General features: G+C 37.4%; 1 protein-coding gene across 11 annotated transcripts in view; it reads left to right on the top strand.

The window, feature by feature from the left end:
- Positions 1-14,570, top strand: part of PROM1 (prominin 1) — a 63,058-nt gene that overhangs the window by 43,745 nt on the left and 4,743 nt on the right. For 7 of the 11 annotated variants that reach the window (XM_062636414.1, XM_062636423.1, XM_062636416.1 and 4 more), the window contains 13 exons: positions 1,480-1,632; positions 2,989-3,112; positions 3,537-3,640; positions 3,957-4,041; positions 5,713-5,859; positions 6,104-6,175; positions 8,875-8,967; positions 9,702-9,719; positions 10,303-10,356; positions 11,839-11,919; positions 12,013-12,081; positions 12,626-12,718; positions 14,233-14,348. In XM_062636414.1, coding sequence (XP_062492398.1) covers positions 1,480-1,632; positions 2,989-3,112; positions 3,537-3,640; positions 3,957-4,041; positions 5,713-5,859; positions 6,104-6,175; positions 8,875-8,967; positions 9,702-9,719; positions 10,303-10,356; positions 11,839-11,919; positions 12,013-12,081; positions 12,626-12,718; positions 14,233-14,348 — 1,209 coding nt within the window. The remainder of the gene's footprint in view (positions 1-1,479; positions 1,633-2,988; positions 3,113-3,536; positions 3,641-3,956; positions 4,042-5,712; positions 5,860-6,103; positions 6,176-8,874; positions 8,968-9,701; positions 9,720-10,302; positions 10,357-11,838; positions 11,920-12,012; positions 12,082-12,625; positions 12,719-14,232; positions 14,349-14,570) is intronic. The other 4 variants (XM_062636415.1, XM_062636417.1, XM_062636422.1 and 1 more) reach the window with 1 other exon arrangement.

Genomic DNA, 14,570 nt, shown 5'->3' with positions numbered 1-14,570 from the left:
CATATGCTTCTTATTTGAGACTTGTGCGACTCCTATAATTAATAATCTCACAGTTTGAAGCATAAAGCTTTTTATTTTGTACTATTTAACTTTGTCCAGATTTTGTCATTTCAGTCCTCAAGCTCATCAAGTTCTCCATACATTTTGAAACTTCAGTTATTCCCGTAATCAATAATTGTTTCTATCTTTGTGTCATAATCAGTTCCACTGCTGCAGAATGCGTGCTGATGGCATTAATGCAATTTTAAATCAAAATAAGCAGACTGAACCTTACTTGCAATCTATAATCTTTAACCCATTCTTTGTCAGGCAGTTTTTTGTGGTGAGCCTTGATGTGTCAAATTTATTAGTATTTTCTTTGAAGCTCAAATTACATTTAACCAAATAAATGCATTGCTTTGTTCTGCTGCAGTATGCCTCTGTGAATCTTGTATTTGGATTCAAAGAAGTGGAGAAATATCTTATTTGCATGGCATTTAAATACCCATTCTTGTTGAACCTGACCTAGTAGTATTTCCAAGTACAAGTGAAACCAAAGCTTGTTGCTGTCCAGATTGTTTTCTATCTGTCTCTTCCTTAATTACAGATGAATTGTTCTTAATAAGTATTCCTTTACAAATGTGCCTGTCAGCACTAATGTTTTTCTTTCTGTTTTGACTGCGCATATTTATTATGATATTCCTTTTTCTGGTTCCCACTTTCCCTCTACAGAGGTACAGGGAAGAGAAAAGGGAACTTAAGAAATATAAGCTAGGAAAAAGGGAACAAAAGGGGAAAGGAGCAGCAGAGGGAATTGGGAGGAGTTGAAAGGCTAGAATGAAATACAAAATGTGTGAATAAATGGGTGTGCTCCAAATATGTGGGCATATAGAACTGTTATGGGATTTAATTAGTAAAAATGAAGGTTTAATTCCTATTCAGTATCTCCCTTCTGATCAAGTTCTGTTAAATGCTCCATACAGTGAAAGCATTCCAGCACTGACAACATAAAGCTAGGTATTAATAGCCTTAAATACTCTTACTTACTATTACAGTCCTGTCACACTGTGTGCAAAAAGTAGTAAGCCTTACAGTAAGAGTAATGTACTTCATGACCAATGGTGAGTGCACAGTCATAAATTTCTCCATTGTTTCTTGAATAAATTACTGTTTGAGCATCTGCCTCCTCCGACTCATTATTTGCTCCACTTGGCGCACTTTAGAGCAGTACAGTTCACCTGCAGTAATGGGATGGGAGCACCACGTTCCTGTGATGTTTGTTCCCCAGTCCTTCGGGATCAGCTGTCTATTATCCAACAGTGATCATGTTCTGTCCCAAAAGATATGCAAGTACAGGAAAACCATTTTTGCTAATATTTGTTGCTCAAACAGAACTATGAGTGGGCCAGTTGGGAATATAGTATTGCCTTACATATTCTGCAGGTCTTTGGTGTATTCTTTGCATGCTAATAACCAAACGCTTTGGGTTTTATTCCTTAGGTGGCTGGGTTGTCTCATCCTGTGCTGCATGGTGGTCCTGATTCTGATCTTCTATTGTCTTGGATTGCTGTGTGGCACCTGTGGTTATGATAAACATGCTTCTCCAACAACCAGAGGCTGCATCTCCAACACTGGAGGAAACTTCCTCATGGCGTAAGTTTCACTTACTGGTGAAAGATAAAAGGAAGGTTGTTTTTACTAATTTTCTTTTTTTTGACGGGCATGTGCATGAAAAGAATTGATGCTTTCTATGTGTATGTGCTGGAAAAAAATCAGAACAAAAATAAGTACTGATCTCATGTACTTCCACTGAGGGTCTTGGGAGTTTTGGGTTCTCTTTCATTAAGGACAAAATCTCTGAATCTGCTGTTCTAAGGCGAGTGCTATAGCTGATAATATTTCTGTGTAATGTTGTTTTTTAACCCCAGGCAGCAACTAAGTACCACACAACAGCTCACTCATGCCCCCCGGCCCCTGGTGGCAGGGGGAGGAGAATCAGGAGAGTTTAATACTGGCGGGGTATATAAATAATGCTAACAATAACAATTATAATGAAAAAGAGGCATAGAGAGGAATAAAACCCAAGGAAAGAAAACAAGTGATGCACGATACAATTGTTCGCCACCCATTGACCAATGCCCAGCCTGTCCCTGAGCAGTGATCAGTGGCTCCCAGCCAACTCCCTCTGGTCTATATACTGGGCATGATGTGCTGTGGTATGGAATACCCCTTTGGCTAGTTTGGATCAGGTGTCCTGTCTCTACTCCCTCCTGGCTTCTTGTGCCCGTCCTCACTGCAGAGCATGGAAAACTGAAAAGTCCTTGATTCAGGGTAAGCATTACTTAGCAACAACATAAAACATCAGTATGTTATCAACTTTATTCCCATACTAAATCCAAAACACAGCACTGTACCAGCTACTTAGAATAAAATTAATCTCTAATCCAGCTAAAACAAGCACAGCCCATTTGGAAACTGCAAAAACTGGGAACAGGTAATTGAAAATATAAAGAGGGTTTCATAGCCTTTTAGTACACTTGAGCAATTGCTTAAAAGAAAAAAAGCCATGCAAGGAGTCAAGAAACACTTGACTTTCTCTGGCCACTTTAGGAGTTTGGAGGTTGCTGTTGGAAGTTCCTAGTAGTGGTTTCTGCTAGGTGCAAGAGAAGCTTGCATCTGAAATTTGTCTAAAATTCTTTTGAGAGCACAAGGCTAGAAAGTTGAATTTTAAAAAGAAAATTGTATGCTTTTGTGGCTTTTAAATTTAATTCTTAAAAGGGTTTGCACACCCGGTGCAGATGCGGGCATTTTAAATGTTATTTAGCTGAAGACTTTACAGAGCTGAAACATCTAAGTTGTTTCAGAGGGCAAAAACCTATGGAAAACAGAAGTATTTCAAGGTCTACCACTTGTTATATTGTAGCTGCTAACTGTTAGCTTCACTGTTGCCCCAAGTATATATACTTTGTTCTTCAAAAGCAAAAACTTACTCAACTTACTTTCTTTCAGTGGTGTTGGATTCAGTTTTCTTTTCTCCTGGGTGCTGATGACTGTAGTCGTGCTCACTTTTGTCACAGGTGGAAATGTAGAAAAACTGGTCTGTGAACCCTTTGAAGATAAAACTTTATTCAAGGTAAAATTATTCGCGTTATTAAACAATGACTGGAATCATCATGAGTCCTGATGGTTTTGTCAGTTATGTATGACATACTATTTTTTTATGGGATACTTTAAGTGAGTTTGGATCTGGTTTTAATTTCCCATTACACACCGAATAGAGACATTCATCCTTTCTTCGTTTAATTTGCTTTGCAGTGTAAATACTGCATGTTTGTTGTCTTGTGGAGATACTTTTTTTTTTGGTGAATTCAGCATTTCTTGGTGAAGTTCAGCTTTAATGTTCATTTTCTGCACCAGAGAGGTTGAATTTGCTGGTTTGCTTGTGTTTCCATTAGTGGGTGATAAGCTTATACGTATGTGTCAAAAGATTGCATATGAATAAATTCATTAATTGAAAACTCAAAATTATAGTGACATTACTGAATTTTGTCTTCTAGGTTTTGGATACTCCCTACTTACTAAATCAGCACTGGAAAAACTATCTTTCTGGCATACTGTTTAAAAATCCAAATATTAACTTGACTTTCGAAAATGTGTACAGGTACTAAAGTTATGGTCAAGATTTAAGTCAATTTATGCATATTAGTTTTGTGATATCTTCCATGCTTGATAGTTAAAGCACATGCAAAAATGGTACACGTTCCAGAAGATGTTCTGATTTTCCAGTGAATCAGTAGCAAAAGCATGAGTTATTAGGGGTAGTATTAGTGCAGTATGTATAACGATATTAGTTGAACTCTTTGATAAAATATTTTGCATCGGGTGGATTCTCTTAGAATATGAAAACATTGTGAGTCATTCTCTTAACACTTAGTCCTCAAAGTGGTTTTTAGGCTGATATATTTTTATTTTTACAGTGATTGTAAGGAAAACAAAGGAATTTATACCTCCCTTCACCTAGAACACCTGTTCAATATCAATGAATTCCTAAATATTAGTATGGTAAGTAAAGAAAGTATGAGGAAGTGCATGATTACTTCTGAAGGCTGGAGAAGTGTTTGAACACAGTATGGCATGTCTGGGGTTTGTGGGATTTTGGGTTTTATACACAACATATCCTGTAAGGAGGCAAAAAATGGCCAAGATAATTTGAAAGAAAGGAATCTATTTACAAACAAGATGTCCTTTGCCCATCTCAGTAGACCACAGAAGGTTCTCTGATACGTTTTTTTATGATAATAAAAATATAGTTGATTTTAATTTTGAAACTTGCACAGAAGGTTCAACTCTAGCATCTTCCAAAGACTACTTATGGTGTGTAATGAGAGTCTTGCTCTTTAGTTAAATGTTTGTCTTAGTGTGTTCTCTTCTGATTTCAGTCAGATTTATATTGATCCAGGATACGATATACTGTGCTCCTAAGAATGGTTCCCAATTTCAGTGGGAAGGGGTTGGGATAAAATAAAATCTTTTCAGTTTGAAAGTCTGTGTTATTACACGACTTCATTGTCATTACTTTTACAAGGGCATGTAGTGACAGAACAAAGGGGAATGGTTTTAAGCTGAAAGAGGGGTAGCTTTAGATCAGATATTATTCACTGTGAGGGTAGTGAATTACCAGAACAGACTGCCCAAAGAAGTTGCGGCTGCCCCATCCCTGGAAGTATTTAAGACCAGATTGGACAGCTCTTTGAGCAATCTGGTCTAGTGGAAGGTGTCCCTGCCCAGCTGGAACTGGATGAGCTTTAAGGTCCCTTCCAACCCAAATCATTCTATGATTCTATAATCACATGACTGTACTAATTCTGGGATTGCCTATAATACTGATCTTCATTACAGCAGCCCCTAGGGGATTCATATTCTGTTCTGCCAGGCACTGTACACACACTTGATAGATATAGACCCTGCCTCAAATAATACACCAAATGAACAGGGAAGATTATTTTGAGTGTCCACAGCAGACTGGGAAGGCGGTAGAGGCTAGAAAGGAAGTCAGGTTTCCAGATTCCTCATCTTTTGCTCTGTGGCCTGTGCAGGAAAGGTGACATTTTAGATTTGGATGCCATGCAGGAAGACTTCAGGTAATGATAAGCAGGTCATCTTTAGTTCCCACTAAACATATTTAGAGGAGTCTCATTTAGTCCTATGGCCAACAGAGTGGACAGTGCCTGTCCTGGCCACAGCAGAGATACCGAATTCTCTAGGTTTCCTTGGTTAAATATTAAATATTTAAACATAAATATTAAATTTAAAAAAATAAATTTAAATTTAATTTAATAAAATTTAAAAATTAAATATTTAAACATAACGTTTCCTGAAGAGGAAAGAGAATTCTCTTTTATCTTGGTCTCCACTTGGGAGGGACTAATATCTATTCAGAGAAGCCTGCTTAAATGGATGTCATGAAAGGCGAGTAATTCATTGGTATGAAAGATGCATGGCTAGGTTACAACATGGCATGACTAAACTGTGGATATTGCAGGGAAGAGAAGAATGTTACCTGGTGGATTCCATCAAAGTTAATTGAATTCAACTGATGTAAGCAAGAATCAGTGTGTGCTTCTTCATGAAAGTGATGAGTCAGCAAAAGCAAGATGCTTGGGGAGGGGCAGCTATAGACTAATATACACTGGGCACAAACCACTTATATGCTTTATTTTGTTTTCCTCTCAGTATACAGAAGATGTAGCTCTTAAAATTGAGCATATTCAGATAAACCTCAGCAAAATCATCCTGCTGGATGAAATTGGGAAGGAGAATCTTTTGAATTTCAGCTCTTCAGGAATAGAAGGAATAAACTTTGCAGCGTATTTGGCAGAGGTGAGACTGTAGTCAACCGAGATTTGACTGGGACAAAGCATAAACTGAAATGTTTCTCTTAACAGTGGGCAAAACAGAAAAATCTTCTTTTGTGTGAAGGGGTGTGTTTTGGAGAATCACAAAACAGGGAGCAAAAGCGCTTCAGAAGTTAAGCTCAGCAAACATTTAAAGAATAAAGGGTAGACAAAGTTTGTATGCAGTAACCACATACACTCTTTCTTCTGCTGTTCACATCTTGTTTCAGATCAATAAAAGTGTTACCAAAGTTGATCTTCTGTCGTTTGCTAATGACTTAGAAGCAAGAGCAGACCAGCTGGTAAGTTTAATTCACTAATGCAGTAATACATAAAATGTATCGTTTATATACTTTGTAAGTATAAATACATAGACAAGCATTTAGCCTTCCTGTGGGAGTATTCTTGCACTTCAGACACTTATATAAATGATGCATTGTCACGTAAGGAAAAGCTTTCAAGAACAATATTGGATATTAACTGTATTTTAAATATTGCTAATTACTGATTTTTCTGTTCTGTTGTAGAGTTTCTGCTTTGGAAGTATATTTTCTGCTTTGGAAGCATAATTTCTTGAATTCCACTGTTTGCTTAAGAAATGAGGGGAATACTCCGAGTATTTCCTGTTTATGCTGTTTATGTTTTAGGGTCCCAGTTGGAAAAAGAAAATAGATTAGACTGTGATGCAGATGATGATTTGAATTAATTTTGTTTCAGTTACTGAGCAGAATGTTTTGCAATTAGCAATAAAGTTAATACTGTGGCAGCTCATAAGAGCTCTAATGAGGACTTGGGCTCCAGTGTGGCGGGAGAACATGCAAAAGAGATCCTGTCTTGCTCTGAAGGGCTTTTTTGCCTGCAGGCACGTGGACAATGGTCAGAGGGTGCAGCGACAGCGTTGCTTGCAGATGAATCTGCAGAATGACACAGCTGTGTTAAGTTAGTGAATATTCGGCTAATATGTTTGTATGAATGTCAAGGTCGCTTCATATTTGTTTTTCAAAATGAGGGTCATAGTTTGGCCACGAGGTTGGAGACTGGCCTAAGACAAATGCCTGCACTGTGGTGTATGAGAAAGAGTTATGCTGCATATGTGCTACTATTGCTTGGATCACTAAGGGACACAGAGAGCAGAGTGAGACCATGGTGTCTGGAATTTATCAGATATCCATCCCTCCTCTAGGGAGAAGAAGGCACAGTAGAGGCCGCTGGTGTGCTTACTCCGTATAATTGGATCACACATCTTAGTGCTTTTTTCTGCCACGTGTGCGCTCACATCAGGTTTAGGCTGCTCAGAGTTTTTCTTGTATTGTAGCTAGCATCCTCTCCAAGTACCACGAGTGAGCCACATGTTGCCTGTTTAGTCATGTAGTTTGCTAAATTTGACAGATACCAGTAGCTTCGGCCAGAGTTCACTTCAATTTTCAATTTTTACTGTGCCATTTTGAACCTTATACAGGTGGGGAGGTTTTGCTGATGTTTTGGGTTATTTTCCGAGTGAAAGCTGAGGTTCTTCAAATGTGTTATGCTTTACATAGAATTGCCTGAGATGTCTCTTTAAAGGTATATCCTACACAGCTCCATAAAGGAAAATTTATTGTGCTGGTAGATAGGTTTTTTTTTCTTTATTTTTAGTAATAGAATCTAAAAGAAGTATTCAAATTGAGAATAATTAGGCAGAGTAATTTCTTCATATAGAAGATAAAGAAAACCACAGTATTAAATGTGCTCACTGTCACAATGTATGTTTTTATTTCTTCCTTAGTGTAATCTATGAAATGCCTTAAAAAAAGAAAAAAAAAAAAAAGCCCTCCAAAACCCCACAACAGCATGACATAGTACAAAAATTAGATTGTTTCAAAACTGGTACTGATTTCCAAGAATATTTTGTAATCCCGCTTTATTATTAATGTTAACTCTTAAAGTTTACAAGAACCATCAATTAAAGAATAAACTAAAACTGTTTGGAATTAATTAACCATGGGGTTATAGTTTACCCATGGGGTAATAGGTTATATTTTCTGTTTAACCATGAGGTTATAGTTTGTATTTTCTGACACCTTACATGAAATTGAATGGATGTTTTTATACTGGAAGGAGTAAATGGAATAAAACTTGTATCAAAACACTGGGTCAGGGTATGGAAGAGGGAGCTACCACCCACAGGTGTTGTTAGGTAAGGGAATTCAGCTTGTCAGTGCAGTACATGAAGCATCCTGAAGCTCAGTGCCACAGCTGACCACTTACATGAACACAGGAAGCAAACACATCTCTGAGGTATGCCATTAGTACACTTTCAAAACAATAAGCAGCGTGTATTCAAGAGTGTATGCAGGGAGCCAAGTGATTTTGCCATCAAAAGTAAATGGAAGAGAAATGTATTTCTGAGAATAAAATCAAATTCCATGGTATTTTGCTACAAGTGTGATCTCCAGACAGGCAGTCAGTCTTGAAAATCAGGGCACAAACTTGTATCTTCTGACTGAAAAGCAGGAGCTGCAGAAATGAAGAGTAACTTCCACAGACACATTTCCAAGTTACCAGCTGGGAAACTTCTGTGCCCCTCAGAAAGCAGAGTGTGTCTCAGGGTGATGACCACAGTGCCCAAAACAAAAGCAAGTACCTGTGCCTGGACAATGCTCATCCCAGCTGTGGTGCCATGCTGCAGGGTTCTTGCAGCGAGTTAGAGGGGATGTGCTAGCTCCTCTGTATTTAAAATGACTTAGTTCACTATGTGAAAATTCTCTCCAGTTAAATATGTGCCAGTTAAATGTTATAGCCAGAAAAGCAGTATAATGTATCTGGTTCGGTTATTGAGGTTGGAATTACTAATATGGTGATTTTTCTTCTCTTTGTGTTGAAGAATTCAATTTGCCAAATCCCGTTGTTAGCATCAGCTGTTCTGCAATGGATGAGGATAATGTGCAACTTTCATTGTTTCTTGCTTTGTTGGAAAGCTTTGAGACTGCTGAACAATACTGCGTAATTGTGTTTTTTACAGCCAAAAGGAGCACTGGAAAATGCCTTAAAAGGACATGCAAACAGCATTCGAATGATTCATAACCAGCAAGTCATTCCACTAGAGCAAGCTATGGTAAAATATTAAAGCAATACTAAAATGTAGTTACAGAAAATACGAATCTTTAAATATCTTAAATACAGAAAGCTGGACTTTTGCTAGTACATAAGCACAGATTGCATTTTCACTGTATCACTGAAGAGTAATCTGGTTAAAGTACGTGTTTAATAAATAGTTTTCCTACTTGTAATACTACTACTTTATAAAGCTTTCTAAAATCATGACCTTTTTCCTCCCCGTATTTTTTTCTATATCTATTTTTGATTATATATGAATAAAGTAGGAAATGGGAGAAATTTACAAAATCTTAACCCTAATTCACTCATTTTCTTTTTTTACTTAGCATTTCTCTTCATTACTAAAAGCAGTTACCATTTTCACACTTTATTTCTTGGAATTAGCAATCACCTAACAGTGTTAATTAGAATTGGAAACTCCTGACAGGAGTATTTAGAGCCAAAGAAAAGTATTTTTTATTGATGCCATAAAAGATACGAAAGAGCTGCTTCTGCCTGATTTTGCCAAGCTTATAAGTATCAAGCTGTGCATATGCTAGGTGTTGCTTTTTCTTCTAGGTAACATGATGACTTTTAGTTTATCCTATCATCTGATACAGTGTTCCTGCCCTGTCAAAGCCCTCTGGTAGAAAAACGTAAAGTCTTCTCTTCTAGTCTAATTCTATGCTGTTCTTCCTAATTAACTCCTAATTATTCTCATCTCTTTTTCCTTTTACAAAACCGACTGTCAAGAAATATGTTAAAGCTAGGGTAAGTGCTTTTTCCCTTCTGAAATTGCACATTATAGAATTTTCTGAATGCTTGGTTCTGATTTTAACTGTTCTCTCTTCACTCCAAATAAATCTTAGTTAAATCTAAAGTCTTCCAGTACATAGTGCGTAAGAGTCATAAAATGGTTTGGTTTGGAAGGGATTATTAGAGATAATATAGTTCCAACCCCCTGCTAGAGGCAGGGACAGCTTCCACTAGACCAGGTTGCTCAAAGCCCATCCAACCTGGCCTTGAACACTTCCAGGGATGGAGCAGCAGCAGCTTCTCTGGACAACCTGTGCCAGTGCCTCACCACCCTCACAGGAAAGAACTTCTTCCTTATGTCTAATCTAAATCTACCCTCTTTCAATTTAAAGCCATTACCTCTTGTCCTATCACTACTTGCTCTTATAAAAAGTCATATTCATTTTAATACAACTGTTGTTACTATATATAGTGTGATATATTGTATTATATGAAGTAATCTAGAGAAGATCAAAGTATGCATATAATATTAAAAGAGATGGGCTCTTAACCTGTAGCAGTGACTTGAATGTTTTTTTTCTCCCCTCCTTTCTAATAGAGCACTTTAAATCAGAGCATCCGGTTACTGAAGAGGACATCATCTGAACTTATGGTAAACTTTTCTTTCTGGCAACAGGAACATTTTTATGTGTTTTAAGTTCATTCACTGCATATGCAGGGCATATATTTTCAGTACAGCTATTTCTAGCTGTTCTGTTATTGGGAGTGCATTGAAGTAGTAGCAGGGATTCAGATATTTCTTGTGCACAGCTTTTTCTACCCTGGCTTTCCCTTCCTTACAGAGGGGGAAAAAAAAAAAAAAAGAAAAGAAAAAGTTGGGTTTTTTTTTTTTTTTAAACATGATTTGTAAACTGAATTATCACATGGTAAACTAGACTTCAGTTCCATATGGTGTGTTACTCATTTTCCTAAAACTGTAGTTGTTTTTTCTAGAATCCTTGAATGCAAAACTTGGGGAGTTGGGGCGGAAGGCAACCAAGAACTAAACCACAAAAATTCAACTGAGAAAAGAGAGCTTAACATGTCTTGTTCAACTACATCTTGTCCAACATCCAGCTCTCAGGGGCCTGTTTCTTTAGCACAGGACTTGTTACCTTCCTGCTTCTGCAGCTTCAGCCTTGCTGTGGGAGTCTGGACCTGTATAGAGGCTTCCCCAGGACAGCCGTGTTTCCTCTCTAAGTAGCAGCTCATGTCCACACAATGGGACTGCTGCCTTCACAGTCTGCTGGACTTGGGAGAATAAGCAGCAGGATGGTTACTTTTCTGCAGCAAAGCTTTCTGTTGCCACCAGCCTCCCTTGGCTCTGCTAGCAAGAATCCAGCCACACTAGCTAGCGCTTAAGAGTCATAGTCGCAACAGCTTGATGGGCTATACCTAACCCAGTTCTTCCCATTATGGTTTTCACCTGTCCACAGCAGCAGATGAGCTAGGTTTCCTTTAGAATCTGTGATTTGAACCTGGAAGGTGGGGCTAAGAAGTCATGAAATCAGGTGCTGATAACAGTGTTTGACCTGTAAGTGTATTTGGGAAACACCTGTACAGTTTCAAGCTGTATGTATGTTATCCTTTGTGTGTGTTCTTTGAGAGACTTAATAGGGTTGCACATGCATTGAAGAAGTGTCTCAGTCCTTTTGCATATTGATTAGCAGCATGTTCCAGCTGTATCGAACCATACTCTAGTAAGTAAGAGTTGTAATAGTAATACAGGCACTGTATTCTTGCTGTGCACTGTATGTGTCTGTAACATATATACTACATTGATGAATGTATTTCTACTTTTACAGAAATGAAAGAGAATGGAAGAGAAAGCTGATCTAGTATATAAATTGGTAACATAGGATTCAGGAAAAGATACTGTTTATAATTATCAATGTCTTCCTTTCTTAGTAGTGAGAGAATTTTGTCAGGTGATCGTGAATCTATAGGCTGGCTCATGTTCTGTCTGGATTTGCATGTTTTGACAGGACAGTAACATTGGTTTTTAAAGAGAATAGGGTCCCAAAAATGACTGCAGAGCCATTGTAACAGCATGAAAGTTATTTATTTATATTAAATGCTGTCTCTTCCTCTCCAGGTTAAGGTAAAAAATGTCATAAGCGCTGTTAATGCTGCCCAGCTTCTCATAAATAACAACGCTTCTCTAGTTATTGTACAGGTGAGCTTTAGTTAATTAAAGTACATTAATTTATGATTTCATGGAGATAAAGTTTCATTTACTTTTATTCACTTCACTTTTTTGTGTTCCTAGGAGACGAAAAAGTACATGGATACCATTGTTGGCTACTTTGAGCAATACATTGAGTGGGTCAAGGAGTCGGTAAGATGCATTAACTTCATGAGAGAAGCTGTGTTTGAAAAGGATGTGAAAAATCTAGATGATAATAATGATCATGTTGCTTTGATAGTATGTTTTATAGTTTCAGTTTGTAAGAGATTTGTACTTACTATGAAGGGGAAAACTTGTCTTCTGTAAATAGTTCTGTTGTTTTTGAAATAGAACAGAAATGATGAGTTGTGTTGATTGGAATAAGATGTAAAAACTACGTTTTTTTTTTCCCAGGGCTAGATTGAAATCTGCCATTAGCATTTGTGCTAATACTGCACTGAGCATGTCCCTGCTTAGTTCAAATTGATGTCATTAGCATCTTTTTTGATTTTTCTTTCTTCAGCTGCAGCCTTTAAGAAAGTAAGCTGAGGTTTTAGAGTTGTTCAGTTGATAGCATACCCCCATTAGAATTTGATAGGGTGAGAGAAAACAATTTAATAGCATCTGTAGCTATAATCTGTAGCAAGTTTTGAGATTCTTATTTTATTCTGTTACATACTTTGAACTATATACTTATTTTTTTAATGTCTTTCAGATTGCCATGGAGGTAGCAGCATGCAAGCCTATTGCCAATGTGATAGATACAGCAGTAGATATTTTTCTATGCAGCTATATAATTGATTCTGTGGTAAGGAATATTTTCTGTTATTCAGAACTGGGGCAGTGGGAAATTCTTTGAATGTACATCTGCATTTAATTATTCTGGCTAGGCTGTTCTGAAGTATGACAATAAAGTGTCACGTTCAAAGTTATGCAGTGGAAAAAAAGAAGTTCAGATCTGGATCAAATCCAAAGCTAAACCAGTTCTGGACTTGTTTTATGTTCCCTGTAAACTTAGGCTTCTATTAGCAAGAATGCTGTAAAATTAACTATTCTTATTAAATTTCTTACAACTTGAATTGCAAAGTAAATACAGTACTACTGGTTTGGAATAAAAGATCTTGGAAAAAAATAGCTGGTTTTCTGTTTGATTACTTGATTCTGAATGACCTTGAAATGGAAAAGCATAAAGATCTGAAGTTTTCAGCTGTAAATGTTTCTGACTTAAGGAGAGGGAGTGGGGGAAGGAAGTGAGTGAGAAATGTGAAGGAAAAGCTTTCTCAGGTATCTTCCCTGGAATCTAGAAAACCTGAATGAGGTTTTATCATTTGACTTGTAGCAGACCTTGATACATTCCTATACAGTGGAGACTTGGAACATGACTGGTTGCAATATATAAGGGCAGTATTGGTTTTTCATCTTGCCAAAAGAGCTTGGAAAGAGGGCAGTATGTATTAAAAAGAGCATAAGAAACCATGTCTGGAAACTACCTAAAATATCTCCTAGCTATTGCTTAGCTTTATGGCACTTGTAGCAGGGTCCTAATTATACCAAGAGTAAATGTGTATAATCAATCAAAGCCAAAGCATTCAAACCCTGATAGTGCTTTAACCACAAAATGCTTAATCTTGATAATGCTTAACCCCATAAACCTCCTAGCCTGGCAGAATCATCGATTATCTGGCATGTTACAGAGCTTCTGTTCTCCTTTGTGTAGCCACTAACCATCTGGTGGGAGATGGACCATGATTTTCCTGATGATAGAACTTAGCTGAGTCACTTGAAAGTCACAATGCCTCCAGCCAATACAAATCAAATTTGAAAAATGATCTTTTTAACATCTGGTGATAACTCAGTTCAACTGTATGATAATGAAATCAGTTACACAAACAGGCTGCAGTTAGCAAGTTTAAAAGTACCTTGAAAAAGTGCTGGAAACTTGGATTTTGAGAAAGAACCATGAGAAAGATGAATACTTTAAAATACCAAGAAAGGAGAAAGGAAAAATGTGACTGGTAAATTAATGCTGAGATGCAAAATTACTTTCTCGCCCAAGGCTGAGTACATTGAAATAACTTAGGGCACTATGGCAGTGTAGCTTTGAGCAACTTCAGACACATTTCTATTTGGTTGCATTTGAGGACAGTGCTGTTCTTACTTTAGTTCACACTGACAGTAGAGAATACCTAACATGCCCTACCCCATGTAGTATAAGGAGCTTCAGATAATCCATAAGGCCAGTGCCACTAATTTTGGCTGTGTTCTTCCAGTAACAATGATTAGAATGTCAATGTCTTTTTCCTGGATTCTGCTCTGTTTCAGAATACCTTCTGGTTTGGTTTGGGAGGCTCTTCAATATTTTTAATTCCTGCCATAATTTTTGCTGTGAAACTCTCCAAATACTATCGTAGAATGGATACAGAGGATGTATATGATGAGTAAGTATATACTCCTAAGTAAGCTAAATGGCACATGGATTGAAATATTTTTGTAGTATCTCACATGAAGGCACTATAATCCTGAGACCTTCTGCACTTTCAGATTAGAACTGTATGTTCTTGTAAAGTATTGCAGGTTTGGGTTGGTGCCTGCACAGTGCTTTGTGCAGGTGGGATGTGGTTGCCTTGACTTGCTGTGACTCTGTGCAGATAGTGTCAGCC

This window comes from Pezoporus occidentalis, unplaced genomic scaffold (assembly GCF_034315485.1).
Source record: "Pezoporus occidentalis ecotype Australia unplaced genomic scaffold, CSIRO_AGI_Poc_V1 ctg48, whole genome shotgun sequence".
Lineage (NCBI taxonomy): Eukaryota > Metazoa > Chordata > Aves > Psittaciformes > Psittacidae > Pezoporus > Pezoporus occidentalis.
Note: the sequence above shows the minus strand (reverse complement) of the source record. Positions and strands in the feature narration are given on the sequence as shown.